At 37.3% G+C, this 27,275-nt stretch overlaps 1 protein-coding gene across 1 annotated transcript in view; it reads right to left on the bottom strand.

Moving 5' to 3' along the window:
• LOC150107627 (neprilysin-11-like) overlaps positions 1 to 27,275 on the bottom strand; it is a 190,674-nt gene that overhangs the window by 102,379 nt on the left and 61,020 nt on the right. Inside the window, exons 7-9 of the mRNA XM_090392140.1 lie at positions 26,889 to 27,019; positions 2,033 to 2,264; positions 1,808 to 1,906 (exon numbers count right to left, since the gene is read on the bottom strand). Coding sequence (XP_090248266.1) covers positions 1,808 to 1,906; positions 2,033 to 2,264; positions 26,889 to 27,019 — 462 coding nt within the window. The remainder of the gene's footprint in view (positions 1 to 1,807; positions 1,907 to 2,032; positions 2,265 to 26,888; positions 27,020 to 27,275) is intronic.

The following is a 27,275-nucleotide window of genomic DNA, read 5'->3' as shown; positions in this document are numbered from 1 at the left end:
ATAATAATAATAATAATAACATTTATAATAAAAGCGCCTCTATAGTGCAATTGGAAGAATGACAGTACATCTCGCGCTTAAATTGGAAAAGACCTAAGTTCAATTCTCATTGTGATGAAGAAAATCTTTATATGGGTTTTTTTCTATTGAAGGTGAGATAGCTGATCTCATATGGAAATAGCAGGGTTTTTTATCCTGAAACTCAGGTTTTTCATCCCGCATACAAACAAATTGACCTTCAGAACACATGCAATTTACAGACAAAAGTACTAGTGGCAGTGAGCAGTAGATGCCGTTGGTGTAGACGATGATGGTAGTGGTTCAGTGTAGTTGATGGATTAAGTGGTGGAGACGAAGAGCTGTTGAGTAGGTGCTCCCCTCATTGAGTCTCTGGACTCCTCAGAGGTGTTACAAAATAATAATAATAATTTCACACACACACACACACACACACACACACACACACACACACACACACACACACACACACACACACTCTCTCTCTCTCTCTCTCTCTCTCTCTCTCTCCATGTAAAAGACCCTGGCTTCCTTTTTATTACACACTTTTATGCTACTTCCAGGGATGATTTTTCATTCCTCGCCTCTCATCCTCCACTATATTTTCAATCCCTTCTGTATATTATATATGTGAAATTCCCTCACCAACTTAAACATCTCTATCATCTTTCCTCTTTTCTGCCTATCCACTAAATTCTGTACTTGGCATTTCATCAACTTTTTCCCATAATTCTATTTCCAGAGTTATGATATTACCTCAGTCATCACTCATCTCTAGACCTTCTCAGACTTTTGAAATCACAAAACTAAGTAACCAAATTTGCACATATTAGTCCATCTGTGGTTTGACTAGTGCTTTATAAAGTGGTGTAATTATATCCTTATCTCTACTTGTCAGTGTGCTCCTTCAGTAGATTATCAGCTGCTCTAGATCCCTAAATCTCATCTATCTCCTAAAGCATAGTTCCACTAGTGCAATACAGTAAACAGGCTTATACTTATGCACTCCAATGTGCAACACCTTATGCTTGGTAAAACTACAGCCCTGCTCATTTGTCCAAGCAAAAATTCATTTTAAACCTTCTTGAAGGGAGTTAATATAAACATCATTTTTTATAACTCTCTCAACTTTGTGTAATCAGCAAATGAGTGAAGATTCTCTCTCAGTCCATATGAAATATCTCTAATAAATAAGTTAAACAATTAAGGTCCAAGAACAGAATCGTGTAGCACACCACTGGTTTCTTTTTTGGGACACTCTTCACCCCCCCCTTCCCTGTGCACATCCTGTTGTATCATTCACAGAGCCACTCTTCCATCAATCCTCATGATATATTATTCATAAATACATTAAAGTAGAGAACTAACAAAAGAAGTCTGATGACTTTCCTTATCTGAGGAACTCTCCCCGCTTACCAAACACAACTTGCTGGTATCATTCACAGTGACAATCTGACTATTACCTATCCATATTCTCCAGCCTCATACACCCACTTGTCATGTGTTGGCCACTATCAAATGCCTTTTGCCTCTTGGCAAATCTCCCATTCGCAGCAATCAACATTTGCACATTGCAGAAGTAAATCTATTCTTGATCAAGTAAGTTTTTGGAGTCTGATTTTCTACATGTTTGACAGATTTTGTTTGTACAAATTCAAATATACATGTATTAAATTATGAAAATATCAGTAATTTCAATATAAGTAAACAGGAAAGTTAAAGATATTTTTATGTTACAAAAATAGAATTACTGAATATAGTGCATAAAAAAAGAGTTATGCAAACTAACTTTCTTTAAGCATTGCTCTTTTACAAATTTGCTGTTCCAGAGACTTTTCTGAAGCCTGTTTTCAAATGCTGCTCTAATATTCTGATACATCACTAAGATCTAAATAAAAATAAATAAATATATACAAATATGATAATTATGTATAGACCATTTAACATTTCTAAACAATTATGCAACTGCCAAATTACATTTCTAACTATATTTGGCAAATATTGTGATACTTGCTTCCTTTTCCATATTCTTTGGTATTTCATGTTGAACATACATAACCATTGCAACTAACTTTATGTTTCCCCTGACCAAATTTGCACATTCTAGCCACTGATTGCTGCATTCTGATGACTGGACTCCTCCAAAAGCTTTTGAAGTAAAATCACTGAAGAGGCGGCGAAAGGAATGATTCATATGATACATGTACTGATATAGGAATCTCCACATTAAGTAATTTGCCAGTGTCCTAAAATGAAAATAAGTATTGGGTCAAGTTAGTAATTAATTAGTATTGGTCAAGTTAGTATTGGTAAGCAAAGATTTTAAATGTAACTGAAAATTTATCATTAAACCACAGTGAGTAATTTTAAACGTTATTGTTTAATATAATTTAATCAATTCATAAATAACTATAAAAATGTCCAAAGTTTTTTCACAATGAAATAATAGCATATCCATGTTAACTGAATGAAAATGTTTTGCACCATTTTAACTATCCATCTGGCCATGGTAGATGAAATATATCTTCTTCTTCTTCTTCCTCCTCCTCCTTTCATGAATCTAAGCCAGATTGGACAGTTTTGGTCTCATTCCAGCATTTCGTCAGTCTGCATCTGTTTCTTTAAAGCTTTGGTCTGTATTTCATCATCTTCCTAGGTATTCTATCATATGCCATTCATTCTAGATGCCCTATAATTTTGGCTCTGTATTTTTCAATTATTTCCATTATAGGTGTTTGGTTTAGTTCTTTCAGTATGTTTTCAATTTTCTTTTTATCTAGTGTTGTATAGCCTGCTGTTTTTGTTTTTTTTTTTTCATATGAATATATTTCAATTCTGCTACAATGATCCTTCTCTTATCCCTTTCTCTCAGTGTCCATGCTTCACTGTATAATAATAATGTTGATTTTGATCAAATAATATACATTCTTAGTCTGCTTTTTTGATGACTATTGCTGGCTTTAATGCTTCTCTTAATTTTGATAATAAGTTATTATTATTATTATTATTATTACCCAAAGACCTCATGGAGTCAAAGACTCAACTGGGAGGTCCTTTTATCACACATACACAGCTCATCATACTGTGCCTTGAACACATTCAAACTCCTTGCAGACACCACACTCTCAGGCAAGGCATTCCAATCATTAACAACTCTGGACGAAAAAAACCTGCCTTCATTCACATACTCACACTCTCTTTATACAGTTTCCAGGAATGACCTCTGCTTCCCCCCCCCTCCCCCGATCTCCCACTATTCTCTGTAAAATTTCTCCAGCATGGATCCTATAACAACCCCTTAACAACTTGTAGGTCTCTATCATATCTCCCCCTTTTCCTCCTGTCCACCAGACTCTGCAAATTACATCTTCTCAATCTTTCTTCATACTCGACACTCCAGAGGTCAGAAACTACCTTAGTCAATCACCTTTGGACCCTTTCCAACATCTCTTCATCCTTCTGAAAACCAGGTGACCAAATCTGGGCACAAAATCAAAGCCTTATACAATGGAAAAAGAATCTTCCCCTACTTCTACATGTCAGTGTCCTCCACATCATTATTCAAGAAGCCTTTGTGTTGTCTTCACAATTTTGGCTGTGTGTCCCCTAAATTTCAGATCCTTATCAACTATTACCCCCCCCCCAGATCTCTTATTTCTTACACCTCCAACAATATATCCTCACCAAGCATAAATTCTTCATCCCATCTTTGTTTTCCAAATTTCGAAACCATACATTCTGCAACATTGAGCTCACATCGCCATTTCCGTGTCCAATCACTCAATTTATTCAAGTCTTCTTGTAAGGCCACAACATCTTTACTACCCTTCATGGTTCGTCCCAACTTTGCATCATCTGCAAACAACTGAATATCTCCATCCAAATCTTCACCTATATCGTTAATATACAGTTAAACAGTAATGGCCCCAAAACAGACCCCTGAGGCACTCCACTAGTGACTTTCCTTTTCCTGGATATTGCTTCCCCATACACAACTTGTTGATACCTATCAGATAGCCAGTCTCCAATCCAATGCACTAATCTAATATCCAACCCCATCTGCTCTAGTTTGACTATCAATTTATCATGAGGTACTCTATCAAAAGCATTTGTAAAATCCAAGTATATTACTGTGTATCCTTCTCCCCTATCCAAGGAAGCAGTCACTTTATTGTAATAAGTAAGAAGATTATTAAAACATGACCTCCATTTATCAAATCCATGCTGTCCATCAAAGATAATACCGTTGTTGTCAACCCAACTCTGGATCCTAGTTCTCACAAGCTTCTCCAACAACTTAACCACAACACCTGACACACAGATAGGACTATAGTTTGATGCTTGAGTTCGATCACCTCCTTTATGAAGTGGCAAAATCTTGCCCTCCTTCCACTCCTTTGGGACTTGACTGAGTGCAAGACTCGTATTAAAAAGATATGTCAAGACAGGTGTAAACTCTGGCACATTCCTTCAGAATATGTGGTGATATATTATCAAGTCCCACAGCCTTATTTACATCTAGTTTTCTCAACTCCCCATACACCTCTTGCTCACTTACAATCAGGCTCTCTTCCCCATCACCAACTGCTCTCAATCTATCCATGAAGTCACATTCGCATGATTGAAAGACCTTTATGAACTGCTCATTAAGTATCTCCACTACACCTTCTGCAACAGCTGTCTTTATACCATTTTCTCCAATCAATAATCATTCTTTCTTTTGCTGGCTACATATCGAAAGAACTCTTTAGGATTCTTTTTGGCTTCATTAGCTAACTGCTGCTCATACATCTCTTTAGCTACCCTCACCAACCAAGTCACCCACCTTGCCTGGTCTCTGTAGTCTGCATGGAATTTGTTATTTCCACTTCTCTTATACTGCCACCATAATGCCCTTTTTCTCTGTATCACATGCTTAATCTCTTTATTCATCCATTTCACACCTACCTTATTTAACCTTCTCACCCTTGGAATACATTCTGACATTGCACCTACTAGATAGTTTTTGAAAATCGCCCAAGCTACATTGATCTCTTTTCTAACTAACTCCTCATTCCATGCTACACCTGCAAGCTGTCTCCTGAGCACTATAATCATCCCCCCTCCTTGTAGTTCCACATATACTCTTTTCTTACAGAGGTATATGCGTGTTTCTCAACTCTCCATACACCTCTTATTCACTTACAGTCAGTCTCTCCTTCCCATCATCTACTGCTCTCAATCTCTCCATGAAGTCACATTCACAAGATTGAAAGACCTTTATGAATTGCTCATTAAGTGTCTCCACCTCACATTCTGCAACAGCTGTCTTTATACCATTTTCTCCTATCAATGTCATCCTTCCATAATCATTCTTTCTTTTGCTGGCTACATATTGAAAGAACTCCTTAGGATTCTTTTTGGCTTCATTAGCTAACTGCTGTTCATATCTCTCTTTAGCTACCCTCACTTACCAAGTCACCCTCCTTGCCTGATCTTTGTAGACCTCATGGAATTGCTTATTTCCACTTCTCTTTTGCTGCCTCCACAATGCCCTCTTTCTCTGTATCGCATGCTTAATCTCTTTATTCATCCATCTCACACCTACCTTATTTATCAATTTTACTTTGGAGAATTTATTATTTTTGTCAGAAATGTCTAATCTTTAATTTTTGACTTTTTGTCAAGATTGCTGTGAAAAGATAAGTTTAAATTTTGAAATGGTGTGTAGTATTAGCGATGGTTAGTTTTTTAAATATTGTTGCATGACAGTTATGATTGGTAGGCAGTGTTGGATGTAGTTATAATTCAGTATTTATTATATTTTTGGGTGTAAGAAGTGCAGCATACTTATGGATTTATTATGAGATATTGTTGAATGTAAGTGGTAGTGGACAAAAGATAGCGGATGTAGCTATGGGAGTAAGTGGAGATGATAGTACGGCTTAGTGCTTGAGCGATAATGGCATGAAAGTGGCAATGAGTTAACAAGTTGATTGGTAAGACAGAATGTACAGCTGGCTAAGAGGACAGTGGATATGCAAGGTAGTGAGAATCCGATTTTCATAAATCATACTTAAAAACTAATTCAGGATACGAAAGCGGAGTTAGAAAAAATGAGGCAAGAGATTAAATGTATGATGAAAGAACTGAAAAGAATTAAGGATTTGCATGAGAATGTGAGGAAGAATGGGACAAAAGATTTGAAAGAAATATCAAATGATTTGAGAGTGGCAGTGTATGGAGATTCGATGATAAGAGGTTTGATGAATGAAAAAGTGCACAAGGTCCATTTTCTGGTAGGTAGAATGAGCAAGGTGGCTGAAGCACTGGATTAGAGAGGTACATGAGCAAAAGAGTTAGTAGTGGTAGTTGACACATATGATTTGACTGGTTACAAGAAGAATGTAAGAAGGGATGTCATGAGGATGCTAAGGAGAATGAAAGATAACAGTTTGGTTGGTAAGATAGTCAGTGTGTTGCCCAGGTATGATAATGATGAGTTGAGAAGGCAAGCGAAGATTTTGAATGGTATGTTAGCAGAGTTTTGTGCTGAGAAAGGAAGTCATTTTGTGAATGTGTGGGATGAGTTTGAGGGATGGAGAGAGCTGTATAAAAGAGATGGGCTACATTTGAATGGATTTGGTGTGAGTCAGTTGGAGAAACTGTTGCTCCAAGAGGTAATGACTGAAATGAATGTAAGACCTGAGAAAGCAAGAAATTTTGTGGAATAGTAGGAGAGAATGGTGAACGGTGAAATGAGTGGCATGGAAACAGGGGAGGTGGACAGGGGACATGCATGAAAAGTGTAGATGATGGTTGCAGGAATAGATGTGTGATTGCACAAAAATGGATTAAGACAGTCAAGGATGTGGGGGGGGGATATTTAGATCTGGAATGGGAGTAATGTCAATGATAATAGACAGGAATGGATAGGGGAGAGTGTAAAGGAGTCATGTCCAAGAAGTGGGTTAGGTGGGACTTGTTATGGAAACAGAAATGAGCTAGTGTGCATGTTTACAAATGCTAGAAGTATTCAAAACAAGTGGGATGAAATTGTAGCATTGATAGAATTCATTTACCCAAAAATTGTTGATATCCCTGCATGGTTGCATGAGACATGGTTGAACGAAGATGACATTCTGACAGGAATGAAGATGTAGGGATATGTAGTCTTTTGTAAAGACAGACAAAGCAAAAAAAAAAGGGAGGAGGAGTGTTATTGATGATGGCAGAGGAGTCTTGCTGATTTAGGATGGAGATGCAAAAGCAAATACTGACAGTGGTTTGAGGTGTGAAGTGGAGGTCTACAGGATGAAATGTTTAGTAGGGTATTTCTATAGAAATAGTGATGTGGAAGGCAGTGAGAAGGAAATGTTCAGACAAATTGGTCTGTCTAATAAGAAAGGGTGATCATTATGAGTGATTTCAATTATGATATTATTGACTAGAATGAAAAAACAGCATCAGGAAACAAAGAGAATGAATTTCTTGGGTTTTTAAGTAATAACTATCTTAAGTCTTAATAATGATAATTAATACTTAAAGAATTGACAGTGTACACTAGAAATATAAATTAAATCAACTTTAATATATACTTTCTGATATTTCGGCAACGTCGTGTACGCTGTTTCTATTTCTAGTGTACACTGTCAGTTCCTTAAGTATTAATTATCATGTTTAACCAGCGTATAAGCCTTTCTACAAGAATTATTTTAAGTCTTATGCAGTACATAACAGAGGCCACACGTGGATCGAGGGTCTTGGATTTGATTAGCTCATCAGAAGATGTTGTATATGAAGTGTTATATGAAAGAGATATACAGGTATCCCTTGCTTAATGCGGTTTTGCTCAACGTGGGATTTGATTAACATGCCGAAATTAATTGTGGCAATCCCTTGATATACACGGCAAGAGTTTTAATTAACGTGCCTTTAACCCTTGCGGAGCTCGCAGCTGATCTGAAAGATACATGCAAAATGTTTAATATAAATATTCTTACACAATTCAGTGTATTTGGAGGTCATGAGTAGCTGTGCATTCATATGTTACGAGTGATATTCCACACTGTTTTTTGCTGTCAGTTTGGTTTAACACATGTTATGTAAAGGTTTGTGATATTTGACAGCAAATTGTATCTGAGAGACATACTGCAACCTCCGATGTAAGTATAGTATGGTTTAGTTGTTGTTATTTTTATTCTTTGTTCAATAATTTCTAGATTGTAACTGAAAATAAATAAACCATCATGTATTACTGAAATAGAGAGCCAAATGCTTATTTATCATACATGTCCTCTAGGAGATGTGCTTTACATTATGAAAAATACTAAGGAAAGTGATCTGGAGCTTACTCCACCTTTACTATGAGTTGCCCATAAAGTTGCTTATGCTTGCATCCTCCAAAACTTTTAGTTTCTATATATTCAGCATGAAACTCTTGTAGTTTCTATATTTGGCTGTGAAATAATGTTGGATTCAATATCCGCTTAATTGGTACCATCATGTATTATATTTGCAGTGTTTTTTCTTTATGTTTTTTTGCTTGTTTGCCGAGGTCTGGAGAGTCATTTTGCTTGTTATCGCAGGATTTATGCCAATAAGAAAAAACTAAAACTATTCAAACGACTCTTGATAACTTCTTTTGATAAAAAAATTGTAGTAAATAATGGAGGTACGAGTATTTATTAAACATTTACTTTGCATTCATTTTTTATCTATCTTAAAAGAGTACCATATAAAACGAATTATTAATGCAGTAATCGATCATGGATGAATTGTAATTTTTACTATTGATATACCTTAGTAAAGGTAGCAAAAGTGAAGTATGAACAGCAGTTAGCAAATGACACTAAAAGAAATCCTAGGGAGATTTTTCAATATGTGGCCAGTAGAAGGAAGAATGATTATGGGAGAATGATAAACACTGAGGAGGAATAGCAGGGGTGTTAAATGAGCAGTTCATTAAAGTATTCCATCCTTGTAATTCTAACATAATGCAGAACTCTTATTAGCTTCCTCATAAAGAAGCTAATTAGACTAAGGCTTTGAAAAATAGGTCAATCTGCTTGTCTAAAGTTGTGGTCAAAGTGTTGGAGAACTTAGTGAGGACAAGGATTCAGAACTGGGTAGACACCAGTAGAATACTCTTTAATGGACAGCATGGGTTTACTAAAGGAAGGTCACGTTTTTGCGATTTGCTTACTTATTATAACAAGGTGGTGAATACATTGGACAATGGGGGATGCATATACAACAGTATACTGTATTTAGATTTTGCAAAGGCTTTCAATAGTCACATAACAAACTAGAGTTAAACTGGAACATATTGTTGGATAGTAGATTAGTATGCTGGATTGGAGATTGGTGGTCTGATAGGTATCAACAGGTTTTGTATGGGGAAGTGATATCCCAGAAACAGAAAGCAGCTACTGTCATGCCCCAGGGATCTGTTTGGGACAAATGTTGTTTAATTTGTATGTAAATGACATTGGAAAGGGCTTAAATGGTGATATAAGTTGTTTGCAGATGATGCAACGTTGGGGAAAGTTATGAGAAGTAGAGCAGATATAGTTTTGAAAGAGGACCTAAACAGACTGTCTGAATGGTTGATTCTGTGAGGATGTAAGTTTAATATTGCAAAGTGTAAAGTTTTAAAATTTGGGAAGCAAAGATGGGATACAAAGTGTAGGATTGGTGGGAATATTTAGGGGAGGTGGAAAAGATGGATGATCTGGGGATGATGGTGGTGGATAAGAACTTGAAATTTTGCACACATTTTGCTAAAATTGTGAGGACAACACAGCAGAGAACACTGAGATGTACAAGTAAGGATGTTTTGATTCCATTGTACAAGACTTTGATCAGGCCACATATGGATTACTGTGCATGGGTTTTCAAAAGGATGATGAGATGTTGGAGAGGGTCCAGAGGGGATTGACTAAGTTGGTTTCTGGTCTCTGGAATGTGGATAGGACAGATTGAGAGAATGCAGATTACAAAGCTTAGTAGATAGAAGGAAGAGGGTGGGGAGACATGATCGAGACGTATAAGTTGGTAAGGAGTAATTACCAGATTAACATAGATGAGCTTTTTCATAGATATCTGGAGACAGGGAGAACAAGAAACCATCCCTGGAAGCTGTATAAGGTGGGTGTGAGTAAGGGGTGAGGAGTAGATTTGTTGCATGGAGAGTGGTGGGTGATTGGAATGAATTATCTGAGAGTGTGGTGAGTGCAGGGACAGTGAATGCATTTAAGTTGAGGTACAATGAGCTGTGCATGTGAGAATGGGACCTCCCACGATGAGTATCTTGACTCCATGGAGGTTTGTTGATAATAATGATAATAATAATAATAATGTTCATAGGGTGATCATTATGGGTGATTTTAATTATGGCAATATAGACTGGAATGAAGAGATAGCAACAGGAAGTAGAGAAAATGAGTTTCTTGAGTTTTTGAGGGAGAACTACCTCAGACAGTATGTAACAGAGGGCACACGAGGATTAAAGGTCTTGGATTTGGTCATCTCATCGGAGGATGTAATTATAAATGAGGTGTCAAATCATCCACCAATTGGTGAAAGTGACCATGAGGTGATTACCTGGGTGGTTGCCAGCAGTGCAAGGACCCCTGTGAAAAAAGGGTATATGTGGAACTACAAGGGGTGATTATGAAGAGCTCAGGAGACAGCTTGCAGGTGTAGCATGGAATGAGGAGTTAGCTGGAAAAGAGATCAATGCAGCTTAGGGGATTTTCAAAAACTATTTAGTTGATGCAAAGTCTAAATGTATACCATAGGTGAGAAGGTTAAATAAGGTAGGTGTGAGATGGATGAATAAAGAGAATAAGCATGCGATACAGAGAAAAAGGGCATTGTGGAGGCAGCATAAGAGAAGTGGAAGTAACCAATTTCATGAGGTCTACAAAGACCAGGTAAGGAGGGTGACTTGGTTGGTGAGAGGCTAAAGAGAGGTATGAACAGCAGTTAGCTAATGAAGCAAAGAATGTACACACTCTTTGCACCACTGAAGATGATGCTGCATGTTGGTTTGGGTAATGTGGGGCTTGCATATTGCAATCCTACCATGAAAACCCATATCGCAAACATTGGTTCAGAATATTTTTGTGTAGATTTGTGTTCCAGTCAATGCCGAAAATTCTGCATTCAATATGTTGACTAATGAATGACAGTTGTTACATATTATCCTCCATACCACCCTACAGTCACATTTGGTGAGTGTGGTTGGTCATCCACTGCAGGTAGTACTAGCAGTTGACTTCCATCTCGATATGGTATCACTGATTGTTGACCTGGGATGACTGAATTTGTCAACAATTTGCTGAAAAGATAGGCATGCAACATGGCATCCTATCACAATGCCTCTTTCACACTCCATGGAAAGTGTATGAAGGTCATGTGTATGGAAGCCTCCAGTAAGTGATACAATGGTCTCATACCAGACAATGAAATTCATCTTCCACCTAAAGACAATCACAAACATGGATGTTTGTGATTGTCTTTTCTCACAGCCATTACACATCAGTTCTTTTCTCTCAGCCATTACATATTAGTTCTTTTCTCACAGCCATTACACCCAGACACAGTTGCACTGACTTGGGAGCATCATATTCTTCCAATTTATACCAGGTATAAATACATGATTCATTACATGGCATAATACATCTTGCCCATGGGGTGTCTATCGACTTCTTTCCAAGCAGTGTATGCCAAATAATATATTAATATCATTATTAATATATCACTTCCCAGCCTCGATGGAGTCTGAAGATTCATCATGGATGGTTGAACACTCACAGACCACATTAGCTATCATACATTGTCTTGAACACATTCAATTCTGGAGCACTCACCACCCACTCTGGCAATGCATCCCACTCATTCCCCCATCCGTCAAATACAAAATCTCCTTTTCACCTCTTTACTCACATGACCTTCATACACTTTCCATTGATGATCTGTCATTCTCGCATCATCCATTATCCTATGCAATAATTTCCCCAATATCTATTTGATAGGCTCATCTCACCAAGTTATATATCTCAATCATATCACTGCTCCTCCTCTTATCCACCAAGCTTTGAACACCACATTCCCTCAATATGTCACACTTAATATTCCAGAGTAATGAGACAATCTTAGTTATTTGTTCTGCACTCTCTCCAATATCACCAAATCCAAATGAGACCTAATTAGCACCTCATAGAGTGGAATTATCTTCCTTATCTGTACCTATCAGCGTTCTTCACATTATAGCACCAAACTTTTGGGTAATCTAACTACAGTTTTTACAATGTCCCTTAGAAGTTAATTCTAAGTTGAATTCACTTCTTTCCTTGATTACTGGTTTGAAGATGAATATAAGGTATGATGAGATGAGATGAATATTTGATCATCTCGTCAGAGGATGTAATTATAAATGAGGTGTCAAATCATCCACCAATTGGTGAGAGTGACCATGAGGTGATTACCTGGGTGGTTGCCAGCAGTGCGAGGATCTCTGTGAGAAAAGGGTATATGTGGAATTACAAGTGGGGGGGAGGGATTATGAAGAGCTTAGGAGACAGCTTGTGGGTGTAGTGTGGAATGAGGAGTTAGCTGGAAAAGAGATCAATGCAGCTTGGGGGATTTTCAAAAACTGTTTCGTAGATGCAATGTCTGGATGTATTCCAAGGGTGAGAAAGTTAAATAAGGTGGGTGTGAGATGGATGAATAAAGAGATTAAGCATGCGATACAGAGAAAAAGGGCATTGTGGAGGCAGCATAAGAGAAGTGGAAATAACCAATTCCATCAGGTCTACAAAGACCAAGCAAGGAGTGTGACTTGGTTGGTGAGGATAACTAAAGAGAGGTATGAACAACAGTTGGTTGATGAAGCAAAAAAGAACCCTAAGGAGTTCTTTCAATATGTAGCCAGGAAATGAAAGAATAATTATGGAAGGATGACACTGATTGGAGAAAATGGTATAAAGATAGCTGATGCAGAATGTGTTGTGGAGATACTTAATAGCAGTTCATAAAGATCTTTCAATATTGTGAATGTGACTTCATGGAGGGATTGAGCACAGTTGATGATGGGGAGAAGAGACTGACTGTAGGTGAGCAAGGGGGATTTTCAAAAACTGTTTCGTAGATGCAATGTCTGGATGTATTCCAAGGGTGAGAAAGTTAAATAAGGTGGGTGTGAGATGGATGAATAAAGAGATTAAGCATGCGATACAGAGAAAAAGGGCATTGTGGAGGCAGCATAAGAGAAGTGGAAATAACCAATTCCATCAGGTCTACAAAGACCAAGCAAGGAGTGTGACTTGGTTGGTGAGGATAACTAAAGAGAGGTATGAACAACAGTTGGTTGATGAAGCAAAAAAGAACCCTAAGGAGTTCTTTCAATATGTAGCCAGGAAATGAAAGAATAATTATGGAAGGATGACACTGATTGGAGAAAATGGTATAAAGATAGCTGATGCAGAATGTGTTGTGGAGATACTTAATAGCAGTTCATAAAGATCTTTCAATATTGTGAATGTGACTTCATGGAGGGATTGAGCACAGTTGATGATGGGGAGAAGAGACTGACTGTAGGTGAGCAAGGGGGATTTTCAAAAACTGTTTCGTAGATGCAATGTCTGAATGTATTCCAAGGGTGAGAAAGTTAAATAAGGTGGGTGTGAGATGGATGAATAAAGAGATTAAGCATGCGATACAGAGAAAAAGGGCATTGTGGAGGCAGCATAAGAGAAGTGGAAATAACCAATTCCATCAGGTCTACAAAGACCAAGCAAGGAGTGTGACTTGGTTGGTGAGGATAACTAAAGAGAGGTATGAACAACAGTTGGTTGATGAAGCAAAAAAGAACCCTAAGGAGTTCTTTCAATATGTAGCCAGGAAACGAAAGAATAATTATGGAAGGATGACACTGATTGGAGAAAATGGTATAAAGACAGCTGATGCAGAATGTGTTGTGGAGATACTTAATAGCAGTTCATAAAGATCTTTCAATATTGTGAATGTGACTTCATGGAGGGATTGAGCGCAGTTGATGATGGGGAGAAGAGACTGACTGTAGGTGAGCAAGAGGTGTATGGGGAGTTGAGTAAATTAGATGTTAATAAGGCTGTGAGACTTGATAATATATCATCATGTATTCTGAAAGAATGTGCTAGGCAGTTGACACCTGCCTTGACATATTTTTTTTAATATGAGTCTTGCACTCGATCAAGTTCCTAAGGAGTGGAAGGAGGGCAAGATTGTGCCACTTCATAAAGCAGGTGATCAAACTCAAGCATCAAACCATAGGCCTATCTGTGTGTCAGGTGTTGTGGTTAAGTTGTTGTAGAGGCTTGTGAGAACTAGGATCCAGAGTTGGGTTGATAACAATGGTATTATCTTTGATGGACAGCATGGATTTGCTAAAGGGAGGTCATGTTTTAGTAATCTACTTACTTATTACAATAAAGTGACTGCTTCCTTGGACAGAGGAGAAGGATACACAGTAATATACTTTGATTTCGCAAAAGCTTTTGATAGAGTACCTCATGATAAGTTGATAGTCAAACTAGAGCAGATAGGGTTGGATATTAGATTAGTGCTTTGGATTGGAGACTGGCTATCTGATAGGTATCAACAAGTTGTGTATAGGGGTGCAATATCCAGGAAAAGGAAAGTCACTAGTGGAGTGCCTCAGGGGTCTGTTTTAGGTCCATTACTGTTTAACTAGTATATTAATGATATAGGTGAAGATTTGGATGGATATATTCAGTTGTTTGCAGATGATGCAAAGTTGGGACGAACCATGAAGTGTAGTGAAGATGTTGTGGCCTTACAGGAAGAATTGAATAGATTGAGTGATTGGGCACGGAAATGGGGATGTGAGTTCATTGTTGCAAAATGTAAGGTTTTAAAATTTGGAAAACATAGATGGGATGCAGAATTTATACTTGGTGAGAATATATTGTTGGAGGTAGAGGAAATAAGAGATCTGGGGGTGATAGTGGATAAGGATCTAAAATTTAGGGGACACATTGCCAAAATTGTGAAGACAACACAAAGGCTTCTGGGAATGATGCGGAAGACACTGACGTGTAAGAGTAGGGAGATTCTTGTTCCATTGTATAAGGCTTTGATTAGGCTACACATGGATTGTGCCCATATTTGATCATGGGTTTTCAGAAGGATGAAGAGATGTTAGAAAAGGCCAAAGGAGAATGACTAAGGTAGTTTCTGACCTCTGGAATGGCGAGTATCAGGAAAGATTGAGAAGATGTAATTTGCAGAGTCTGGTGGACAGGAGGAAGAGGGTAGATATGATAGAGACCTACAAGTTGGTCTCTATCATATAAAGGGTTGTTATAGGATCAATCCTGGAGAAGTTTTACAGAGAATAGTGGGAGATCAGGGGGGAGAACCAGAGGTCATCCCTGGAAACTGTATAAAGAGGGTGTGAGTAGGGGAGTGAGAGGGAGGATTTTTTCGTGCAGAGTTGTGAATGATTGGAATGCCTTGCCTGAGAATATGGTGTCTGCAAAGAGTTTGAATGTGTTTAAAACATAGTGTGATGAGCTGTGTGTGTGTGTGTGTGTGTGTGTGTGTGTGTGTGTGTGTGTGTGTGTGTGTGTGTGTGTGTGTGTGTGTGTGTGTGTGTGTGATAAAAGGACCTCCCAGATGAGTCTTTGATTCCATGAGGTCTTGGGGTGGTAATAATAATAAGGTTTATGCAGAATCTCTCCTTTCTAAAGCCATTCTGCCTTCATTTATAATTTTTCTTGTATAGGGATGATACTGTTCTTCAGTATTTTGGCATATATCCTATAACCTGTGTTTCATAAACTTATTCCTCTGTAGCTGCCACAATTATTCGTACTTATATTTTTTTAAAGATGAGAATCACAGTTGTATAGTATTATATATTTTGTTTATTAAAGCGAGAAATCTTCGGTGAAATTTTTTTCCTGCATATTTCATAAGTTCTATTGGGAATTTACCTTAGCCTGGTGATTTTCTATTTTTCATTTTTTATAGTGCTTCATTTAATTCTTCTGGTGTAATGTTATTTGGAGACTGTTAGCATTTACATTTTCTAAAAATCTTGTAAATAATAATTCTGGCTGTTTATTTCCTTGCTAGAATTTATAATAATAATAATCTATTCATTGTTGGTCATCTATTGATGCTCTCTGTATCAATGATGAATTGATACAGAGAGCAAGAATCATAAATAGTATGATTGGCAGAGCCATGTAAGGAGAACGGAGTGCAGTTTGTAGACATGTGGCATGTATTTGAGGAAGAATAGATTTGCACAAAAAATGATACATTGCATTTGAATGAGAAACTCTTGCTAGAGAAGTGAAGTGAGTGATGCGAGTAAGAGATCAGAGGAAGTAAGAGGTGAAGTGAAAGATCAAGAGAGTGGAATGGATGAGACTGAAGTGCTTGTCAATGGAAACAGTGGTAGTGTGAGAGATGAAGAGACAATGGAAATGGAAATGAGCAGGTCGAGGTGGATAGGGAGACAGCACTGGGAAAGTGAATACTAGAAATAGTAGTAGTGAATGTGTGCATGGGGGATGATCAGCATTGGAATGGAATAAATTGGGATAGTCTGAGGAGATATATGGAATAAGTGGTGATAAAGTGATTGGGCAATGACAAATGTGGTGGAGAAATCACAATCAACAGACAACATGGGTAGATTGGTTATAGACAAAAAAACTGAACTTCTGCGTTTATTTATTTATTTATACTAGGACTATCAGAAATAAGAGAGATAAAATGGTTGATTAAATTTATTCATCCAAAATATGGAAAACAAAGATGGAATGTAGAGTATACATCCCATCTTTACAGTAGTCAGTCTGTAGGTTCGAATCCTATATTGGGCATGGATGTTTATGATTGTCTTTAGGTGGGAGATGAATTTCATTGTCTGGTATGAGGTCACTGTATCATTGCTGGAGGCCTGGAGTGGCTTCAAAAAGTCCCATGTTTGTTCTTTATAGCCAGGTTTCCAGGCTATGTAAAAATACAATATATATATATATATATATATATATATATATATATATATATATATATATATATATATATATTAAAAATACCAAGCAATTTTATAAGCTAGGTTTTTAATCCTTTTTCCCAAGTAAGCAAACAGACAAGTAAGTCAAGTTTGCTGCTGCACATAGTGCAACACTAGGCAACTCGTTATAAAGGTGGAGTAAGCTCTGATCACTTTCCTTATAATTTTATATATATATAAATTCAATAAAAGTAAAAAAAATCCTTATCCTACCCACAGTACTAATGTACTGTAGGTTTATAATTAAACCTTTCATGGGTGAGAGCCACATAAAAAAAATACACTTAGTGGAGATATATTGGAGGAGGTGGAGAAAATAAGAGATCTGGGAGTGATAGTGGATAGGTAACTAAAATTTAGAGGAAGGGGATAACTGCTAAAATTGTGAGGGCAGCTCAACAAACTCAGGCAATGATGCAGATGTCCCAACCCTTGTTGGAATATATTCTGTTCTCATTGTTGGTATGACTCTAAAAAAACAGTACTGAACTTTGACATGCCTTTTAGTACACATGGTATGAAAAATGCCATTTGATTACATGTACATTTAATAGAAGGGCACATGTAGAGTCTATGCCATCACATTTATCTGTAGCAATGGTGTTGATGCAGAAAGAAAAGACATTTATTGTTGAGCATTATTTTCGTGCATACAGAGTTTGTAGAGGAAATAGTCCAGCCTATGACATATTTGTGAGCAGTTTGTTCATTGTTTTCATAAGCATGCTGCAATCTGTCCAGCATATGTCCCAACCCTTGTTCTCCAAAATGACAGAGAACCATTGCATGAGCTATGAAGCCTGTCTTGAAAGACATACCCATTTCAAGCATGTAATCTACTGCCATTGATGCTTGATTCGACCATGATCTGATTGTGGATGTACTTATCATCAGGTGTAAACATATATTTCTTTGTTGATAAATCCATTTACTCCATAACATATAATCATAGTTATTCAGTATGGGTTTTTGTGGCATGCTGTACAAGGCATTTATTAGGCCACTTATGCCTCAGTGTGCACCTGGTTTTCAAAAGGATGAAGAGGTATTGGAAAGCATCCAGATGCAACTGACTAAGGTGGTCTCTGGAATGTTTTTTTTTTTTTGCATTTTCAAAGAATCGGAGATGGGGGCAGGTGAGAACAAGAGATCATCTCTGGAAGCAGTATAAGGACACTGTGACCAAAAGAGTGACAAGTAAGTTTAAAATGCAAGTATGATTGATATGTATTGCCCAAGAGCAGGGGTGTTCAACCTGTTGATCGCGGAGCGATTTTTGGTCGATCTCTTGTGTATTCTTCCTTACAAATTTAATTAAAACTGAAAACATATTTTATTTATCATTATTTTGTATTATTTTTAATTCGCTTTAAGTGTATTGCTATTGTTTATTTATTTTTCATTAAAATTGTCAAATCAGTCATTTTCTTATAAGTCCGGGTAAATGAATTAATTTGGATCAGTGGAAGTGAAACAGCGAGCCGAGTGAATACAATTAGAAGCAAAGTGTAAAAACTCGATTGTAGCTTAAATATTAAATATTCCAAAGCACATTACATCGATTTTTTTACTTATGTGAAGTCCCATGTGAATATTATAAAAAAATAAACTTTGTTTATCTTGGTATAATTTGTATTAGATGTTTTTGTAAATAACTCTTTTTGAAGCTCTAATAAAAGCTTCAAAAAGAATATGTTAGAGTGCTTTAATAAGAATATGTTAGAGTGTTAAAAACAAAGGCAATGTTTTTGTCGCCAAAGCTATACATGGCAGCATTAGAAAGATTGTTATTGAAACTTGTATGTATGAGAAAGGCTTGCAGGCTCTAAGTGTAAACATCTCCGAAGTCAGTCAGAAAGAGTTCAAACAACTTTACAATGGCCAGCAACTTACAATCAGAAGAAAGCGGAGGAGAACAAAAGGCGTGCCGAACTTGAAACATAAGATGAAAGACTCATACCGATTCTTTGAGTGTTGCCAAACTTCATGAGAGGTCTCAGAGGAGGCCTAATAAAAAGGGACTGAAGCAAGCAGAAGGGGGTTCCGGTTCCAGAATTGCTGTCAGAGAGGAGGCCACCCGGTCCAGAGTCGCCGTCAAAGAGACTGCCTGGATCCACGTTGCTTGAGAGAGGAGTTTCCCGCTTCCAGAAAGGAGCTTCTCGGTTCAAGACGTCACTAGAGAGAGACTACTGCTAGGCCACAGACAAGGTTTCAAATTGCAGAAAGGAAGAGTTCCAATTGATGGAGAAACGTTTCCAAGCCAGGTTAATGTCAGGCATTCACCAGCATGTTGCGTTTTCATTACAATTTGATGAATCAAATGACTTCACATATTGCTCAGTTAATGGTATTTATTCGCATGGTATTTCAAGATTATTCAAGTAAAGAAGAACTTTTGAAAATTATACCATTATTGGGAAGAACTAGGGGAGAAGACATTTTTTCGGCATTTGATGAATTTGTGAAACAACACAAACTTCCGCCTTTTAAACTTGTGTCTATTACTACTGATGGTGCTCCTGCAATGATAGGTAATAAATCAGGCTTCATTTCATTATGTAAAAACGATGACAAATATCCAGATTTTTTTAATGTACCACTGTATTATTCACCAACAAGTACTGTGTAGTAAAAGATTAAACACAAAAGTTGTTTTGGATATTACATTTAAAATTGTAAATTCTGTTCGAGGAAAAGCCCTGCAATGGTGGTTATTTAAATTACAGGCAGATGATGATAGGGAACTTCTGTTGTACAATAATGATTGCTGGCTCAGCAGAAGTCCGAGCCAGCGAATTAACGATATAAAAAATTTTCTTGATGAAAAAGGAGATGTTTATCCACAATTGAGTGATAAAAGATGGTTGTTACACTTATCATTTTTAGTAGATTTCTGTACAAAATTAAACAATTTAAATTTAGACTTACAAGGTAGGGATTAAAATTTAATTGGCATGTTGAGTTCAATAAAAACTTTCCAGCAATACTTATTTTTATTAAAGAAAAATATAAATGACCATGAATTTAGACATCCCCCATATTTATTAAAAGTTTTTGAACAAACTCAAGAAATGCTTCGCTGTGATTTAAAAGAATTTATTCGGGAAATAGAATTAGTTGAGGAAGAAATAAATTCAAGATTTAAAGATTTTAATAAAACTGAAATGATTGCATCTTTTATCAATAATCCATTTCAAGAAAACTTGAACATCACAGAAATTTCAAATAAAATTAGTTGGCTGTTTGATATAAACCAACCTGAAGTAGAACTTGAGATAATAAACATTCAGAATAGTTTACATTTAAAATCAATAAACATGTATGGAGACTGGAAAAAGTATTGCTGAATGAAGTGAAAATGGATGTGCAGAACCAGGGAAACTAGAACCACCAAGGAGGGAGGGAAGTGGATATGCAGACATCAGTGAGACAGTTGAGTGTAAGAATGTATATACTGTACCCGAGCCAGTACTAAGGACAATAAATCAGAATGGGATAATAAGAATAACGCATCAAGATAGGGGTGGGACAAAGATACCTCTGCATTTCATGTATACTAATGCCAGGAGTATTAGGAACAAGAAAGAAGAATTTTTGGCCTTGATTGGCTCTTCCTGGCCACAGGTTATTGGCATTAGTGAAACATGGCTGATGGAAGATGATATAGTTAGTGGGATAGAATGTATAGGTTATAATGTGCTTAGAAGGGACAGAGAGAGAATAAAATGGGGGGGGAGTGTTATTGATGATAGCTGATGAACTGCAGCCAAGGAGAATTGAAGCTATATTGCAGGATAGTGAAAAGAGCTCATTTGAGGCTATTTGGTGTGAAATTGAGACTGGCACAACAAAATATACAGTTGGGTGCTGCTATAGACCATGTGATGGAATAGACAGTGGAGATAGTATGCATAAACAAATTGATGGAATGAGTGGAAGGAGGGTAATTATTATGGAGCATTTCAACTATGGTAACATTCATTGGAAGAAGGAGAGGACACATGTGAGGAAGGAAACGGATTTTATTCAATTATTAAGGGATAACTATCTGAGACAGCATGTAATTGAAAATACTAGGGGTTTGAGAGTGCTTGACCTGGTAATAGCATCTGAGAATTTCACTGTAATGAATATGACCATGTTGCCACCTATTGGTGAGAGTGATCACAAGGTCTTGACCTGTGAGATGGCTAAAGGTGTGGAATTTTCGATTAAGACAGGGTATATGTGGAATTACCATGCTGGCAAGTATGACAAGCTTAGGAGATTTCTTGGATCAGTGCCATGGCATGTAAAACTGCAAGGGCTGGATGTCGATAGAGCATGGGAAGTGGTCAAGGAGCATTTACAGGAGGTTATGGCTGATTGTATGCCTAGGGTCCAAATAGTAAAACAAGTAGGGGTTAAATGAATGAATAACACCATTAAGCTTGACCTGCAAAAAAAAAGAAACAACTGTGGAGGGAATTTAAAGAGAAAGGTGACCTGCAGGCACACGAACGATATAAAGCGCAGGCCAGAAGGGTAACGAGTGTGGTAAAAAAAGCAAAAGTGGATTATGAAAGGAAACTAGCTATGCAAGCTAAAGAGAATCACAAACAGTTCTTTCAATATGCTGCATGCAAAAAAAAAAACTGAACACAGCAGAATGATTTTAAGGAATGCCAATGGTAAGGAGGTCACTGAATCAGTCGATATAGTGGAATTACTGAGTGAGCACTTTGCAAGAGTATATTATCCAGGTGGTGACATTGAAAAAATGAAGGAACCATTAGTTTATATGGGAATTGTGATGAATGAAGTGGAGGTGAATTGTCAATTACAGAACTTTAATGTGAATACATCTGTGGGATTGGATGGTTTACCGGCACGGGTCTTACGTGAAACGGCTAAAGAATTATCAGTGCCCTTGACCATGTTGTTTAATCTGAGTCTTGGGTCTGGTTTAGTCCCGAAGGTGTGGAAAGAGAGGAAAATAGTTCCACTGCATAAAGGAGGATCCAAGACGACTACGGTTGCAAATTACCGACCGATCAGCAGATCAGGAGTCGTTGTCAAGGTCTTGGAGAAAGTAGTCAAGGGAAAAATACAGGAATGGATTGATGAAAATGAGATACTATATGGGGGGCAGTATGGCTTTGTGAAAGGTAGATCATGCCACAGTAACTTGCTCAAGTTTTATAACACGGTGATGGCTGAACTGTATAAGGGTAATGGGTTTATAGTGATACTGCTGGACCTGGCTAAGGCATTTGACAGGATACCACATGGAATTCTAATCCGTAAACTACAACATATGGGAATGGATATAGGGTTAGTGAGATGGATAGGTGGGTGGTTGATGGAGAGATATCAAAGAGTAGTTTATTCACGAGTAGGGTCCAAAAGACGGCCTGTGACTAGTGGTGTGCCACAGAGTTCTGTTCTTGGACCACTGCTGTTTAATTTGTTCATTTAACGATATAGGGAAGGATTTAAGAGGAACATTTCATTTGTTCGCTGATGATGCAAAGTTGGGTAGGGCAATAGTGAATGCAGAAGATGTCAGAATCTTACAATCTTGGATAGATTGTAGTTCTGGGCTAAGGAAAATGGATGTCAATTTAATGTGACCTCCATTAAATTGACAGTTAAATTTCAGTCCCAAAATGTAAGGTTATGCATTTTGGGGTGAAAAGATTAGCAGCAGTATACCACATTGGTAGAACTGTACTCCAGAAGATTGATGAGGCCATGGACTTGGGAGTGTTGGTAGATAGGGAGATGAAGTTTAGGGGCACATTGCAAAAGTAGCTAAATCAGCTCATCAACTCATTTGGTTGTTGAAAAATACCTTGATGAGCAGAGACAAGCAAGTTATTGTACCTCTGTACTGAGCCTTGATAAAACCTCATCTCGACTACTGTGCCCAGATTTGGTCACCTAGGTTCCTTCTTGATGGGGAGGAGGTTGAGAAGATCCAGAGGCGAATGACCAAGATGATAGCAGGTCCATGGAATGAACCTTATGAGAACAGGTTGAAGATTTCTGGATAGGCGGAAAAGGGGAGATATGATTGAGACATTCAAATTGCTAAAGGGTTTCTATATGATTAATTCAGACGATATTTTTGTGATCAGGACTGGTGGTGGGAGAACTATGGGTCTCCTATGGAAGCTGGGAAAGAGTGTGGTTAGGAAGGGTGTTATAGCTGGGTTCTTCATTTTTAGAGTGGGAAATGAGTGGAATAAACTGCTGGAGTCTGTTGTGGGTGCTATGACAGTGAGTGAGTTCAAGGCAAGGTATGATAGATACTGTGAGAATGTCATATATTTGTGGTGACATGATGTTTAGGGCCTCCCTTAATGAGTCTAAGGGCTCCCTGGAGTCGCCCGTAATAATAATAAAATAATTAAAAGTGATAAATAAATTTTTAAATACGCAAATAAAGTTTTTAGTTGTGTATTTTTTTTTAGTTGTTTATTTGTGCATAATCAGATATCAGGTTGGGGGAACGTGATCTATATAAGAGAGTAGATCACCGAATAACTTATATATAAGAGAGTAGATCGGCGAATAACTTATATATAAGAGAGTAGATCGGCGAATAACTTTTTATAGACTCTATAGACAAGTAGCTCGCGTAGTAAAAAAGGTTGAATACCATTGCCCAAGAGTGTAGTATATGCAAAGAATGTGAATATATTTGAAGTATGGTATAATCATATGTATAACAGATGGACTTCCCACGATAAGTCTTTGGCTCCATGGAGGTCTGAGGATAATAATAATAAAAAATTGTTGGAATAAATGAAAAATAGTTAGAAAAGGATGATATCCTGGGACTAGAAATGGAAGGGTGTAATGTTTTTCATGAAAGCAGGGGAATTATGTCCACATCAAGTAGAGATGCAAGAGAAAATAATAGCAACAGCTTTGAGGCAGTATGGTGTGAATTGGAAGTTGAAAGGAAGAGATATTTAGTTGGATGTTGTTATTAGCCAAGGAATGGATAGAGTGGTGATAAAGAAATGTATAAGCAACTTGAGTTAATGAACAGTACAAAGATGATCATTATAGATGATTTTATAGGTAAGGTGGTGCAATTTCAAGCCTTATGTGGATTATTGTGCACGGATTTGGTCCCTTGGTTTCATGGTGATGAGGATATATTAGAAATAGTTCAAAGAATCAAGTCCTATGGCTTTAGTGACATCAAGTTTACTCAATTCCTCATATACCTCCTGCTCACTCACCATCAGTGGCTTCTCCTTTCTCAGTGCTCTCTCTGCATGATGTTACTTTCATGAAGATGAAATACCTTTATTAATTGCTCATTTAGCATATCTACTATATCCTCCTCAGTGGTTATTATTCTACCATTCTCTCCAACCAGTATCATCATTCCATAATCAATCTTTCTTCTACTGGCTGCCTATCAAAAAAAACTCTCTAGGGGTTTTTTTTTTTTGTCTCATTAGCTAACTGCTATTCATACTGCACTTTTCTGTACCCGTACCAAATGAGTTACCTCTCTTGCTTGCTCTTTGAACAAATGACTTTCCACTTATGTTATGCCACCTCCATAATGTCTTCCACTTCCAAACTACATGCTTACTTCATTCATCCATCCATCTATTTCATAGCCACCTTATTTGACCTCTTGACCTTTGGAATGCAAACCTCTGCCAGACAGTTCCTGAACATATCCCAAGCAATGTTGATCTCCTTTCCTTCCAATTTTTCATTCCTATATAGCTGCAGCTGTCTTCTGAGCTTGTCATAATCACCAGTCTTATAGTTCCACATATATCCCTTTCTCACAGAATTCCTAATATGGCTGGCCACCACCCAAGTTATCACCTGATGGTCACGCCCACCAAATGAGGGAGATTCAACACTTCATTTACAATAGCATCTTCTGATGAGAATCAAATTCAAGACCCTTGATCCTGTGCACCCTGTGTTATGTACTGCCTAAGGTAATTATTCCTCAAAAATTCAAGAAATTCGTTCTCCTGCTTCCAGTTGCTGTCTCTTCATTACAGTCTATATTATCATAATTAAAATCACCCATAATGATCACCCTTTTCTTATTATTTGCCTTCTCGTTGCCCTCCAGATTACCAGATCTATACCAATACTCAACTAGTATTGCTATAGGTTTATTTTGTGTATCCTCACAAAAAAAAAAAAATATATATCCATCCATCCATCTCTATTCCTGTCAGAATGTCATCCTCGTTTAATCATGTCTCACTTATTCCAAGTCTTTTTGGACAAATATACTTTAATGCTACAATTTCATTTCCTTTATTTTGAATACTTCTGGCATGTATAAACATACATACTAGCTTATTACTAGCCTCACCAACTCCACTCGCCTGATGCGACTCTGCCATACTCCCATTGTCTGCTGCTTATCTCTGTCATCGCTGATCTTACACCTCTCCTCAGATCTATTTGTTTCCTCCTCCACATCCCACGTCATCCCAATCCTTTCTTGTACACACATATATCTGCTCCTGTGTCCATCATCCACTCTTCTCATGCAGTGTCTCCCTGTCCACCCCAGCCTTGCACATTTTGCTGTTTGTCCTGTGTTCATTTCCTTTTATTCTCTTCATCATGTCACTCACTTCTGCATTCACAAGCTCTCCAGCTCTACCTGCTTTTCCCCATCACCTCTACCATCTCGTGCTTACTCAGGTCTTCCGTTCACTTCAGTCATCACTCTCTTTCTCTCTCTTGCAGCAACAGTTTCTCCAGCTGACTCCCACCCAAACCATTTAAATGTAGCCCATCTCTTTTATACAGCTCCATCCATCCATTCATCCATCCATCCATCCATCCTCAAATTCATCCCACACATTCACAAGAGGAATTCCTTTCTCTTCACACATCTCTGCTAGCATCGCATTCATAATCTTTGTGTGCATTCTCATCTCATCATTATCATATCTGGACAACACAATGACTAACTTCACTATCACAATGTTCTCTTTTACTCTACTTAGCAGCCTCTTGATATCCATCCTTACATTCTCCTTGTTGTCATTCATATAATTTGTGCCTGCTACCCCTATCACAGTTATAGACCAGTCTATATAACTGAGTTGTACTTAAGGTGTCAGAGAGATTGGTTAGGAATAAAATGCAAGGCTGCAGTGATGGATGTAACATTCTTTATAATGGTCAGCATAGATTTGTAAAGGATAGATCTTGTTTTAGCAATTTAATTGCATTTTATGATAAGGTAACGTATGTGTTAGATAAGGGAAAATCATATACAGTGATATTCTTGAACTTTGCAAAAGCATTTGATAGATTACCACATAAGTTGGTGTACATGCTGCAGAAGATGGGAATGGATAGTATACTGGTTTGATGGATTGGTGTTTGGCTCTCTGAACTATACTAGTAAGTTGTGTATATGAAGGAATAGTGTCTCAAGAATATCTAGAGACTACTCTTTGATATCTGTCCATGTCACGAAACTATTATGAATGTTCCACTAGTTTACATAACAGTGTTTTTGATACAAATACAAAACAGTGAAGAATAATATAGTGTTTTTCATTCACAAGTACTGAGACTAGTACCAAATTATTAACAATGCTCAAATTGACTAACACAGATTAGAGCCCTGGAAGGACAGATCTGGCAATTGCAATGAGCAATGATGCCAAGAAAATTATAAATTCATGTTTTAAATCTCATAACTTTTTACAGAACTATTATGAGCTATGGACTTTTAGCATATAGTTTTACTGGACTAAATTTATTAACAGGTGTAAGACAAAATAATAAATACCTTCTTGGGGATATTTCCAGAAGACGAACAACAGAATACATGTATGGCACGTTCTGTAAAAACAGCATATCAACTGTTTTTGTGATGTTTATATTATTGCATATATATTCTGTTAAAAGAGCCCAGTTAACCTGCAAAAGTAAACAAACATTTTTCAAATGATGGGATTTTGGGGTTAGAATGAACTTTAAGAGTAACTTTATTAGTTAGAAAAATGCAAATATTAAAGATTTATTAATTATTATTATTATTATTATTATTATTACCACGGGCTACTGCAGGAGTCCTTAGACTCATCGAGGGAGGCCCTAAACATCATGTTCACGCAGCTGTTCAACATTCTCACAGTATCTATCATACCTTGCCTTGAACTCGCTCACTGTCATA

The sequence above is a fragment of the Typopeltis vanoorti genome, chromosome 4, assembly GCF_054136105.1.
Source record: "Typopeltis vanoorti isolate ZY-2024b chromosome 4, IOZ_Tvanoo_1.0, whole genome shotgun sequence".
Classification (NCBI taxonomy): domain Eukaryota; kingdom Metazoa; phylum Arthropoda; class Arachnida; order Uropygi; family Thelyphonidae; genus Typopeltis; species Typopeltis vanoorti.
The sequence above is the reverse complement of the archived record's forward strand: the minus strand, read 5'-3'. Positions and strand labels throughout refer to the sequence as shown.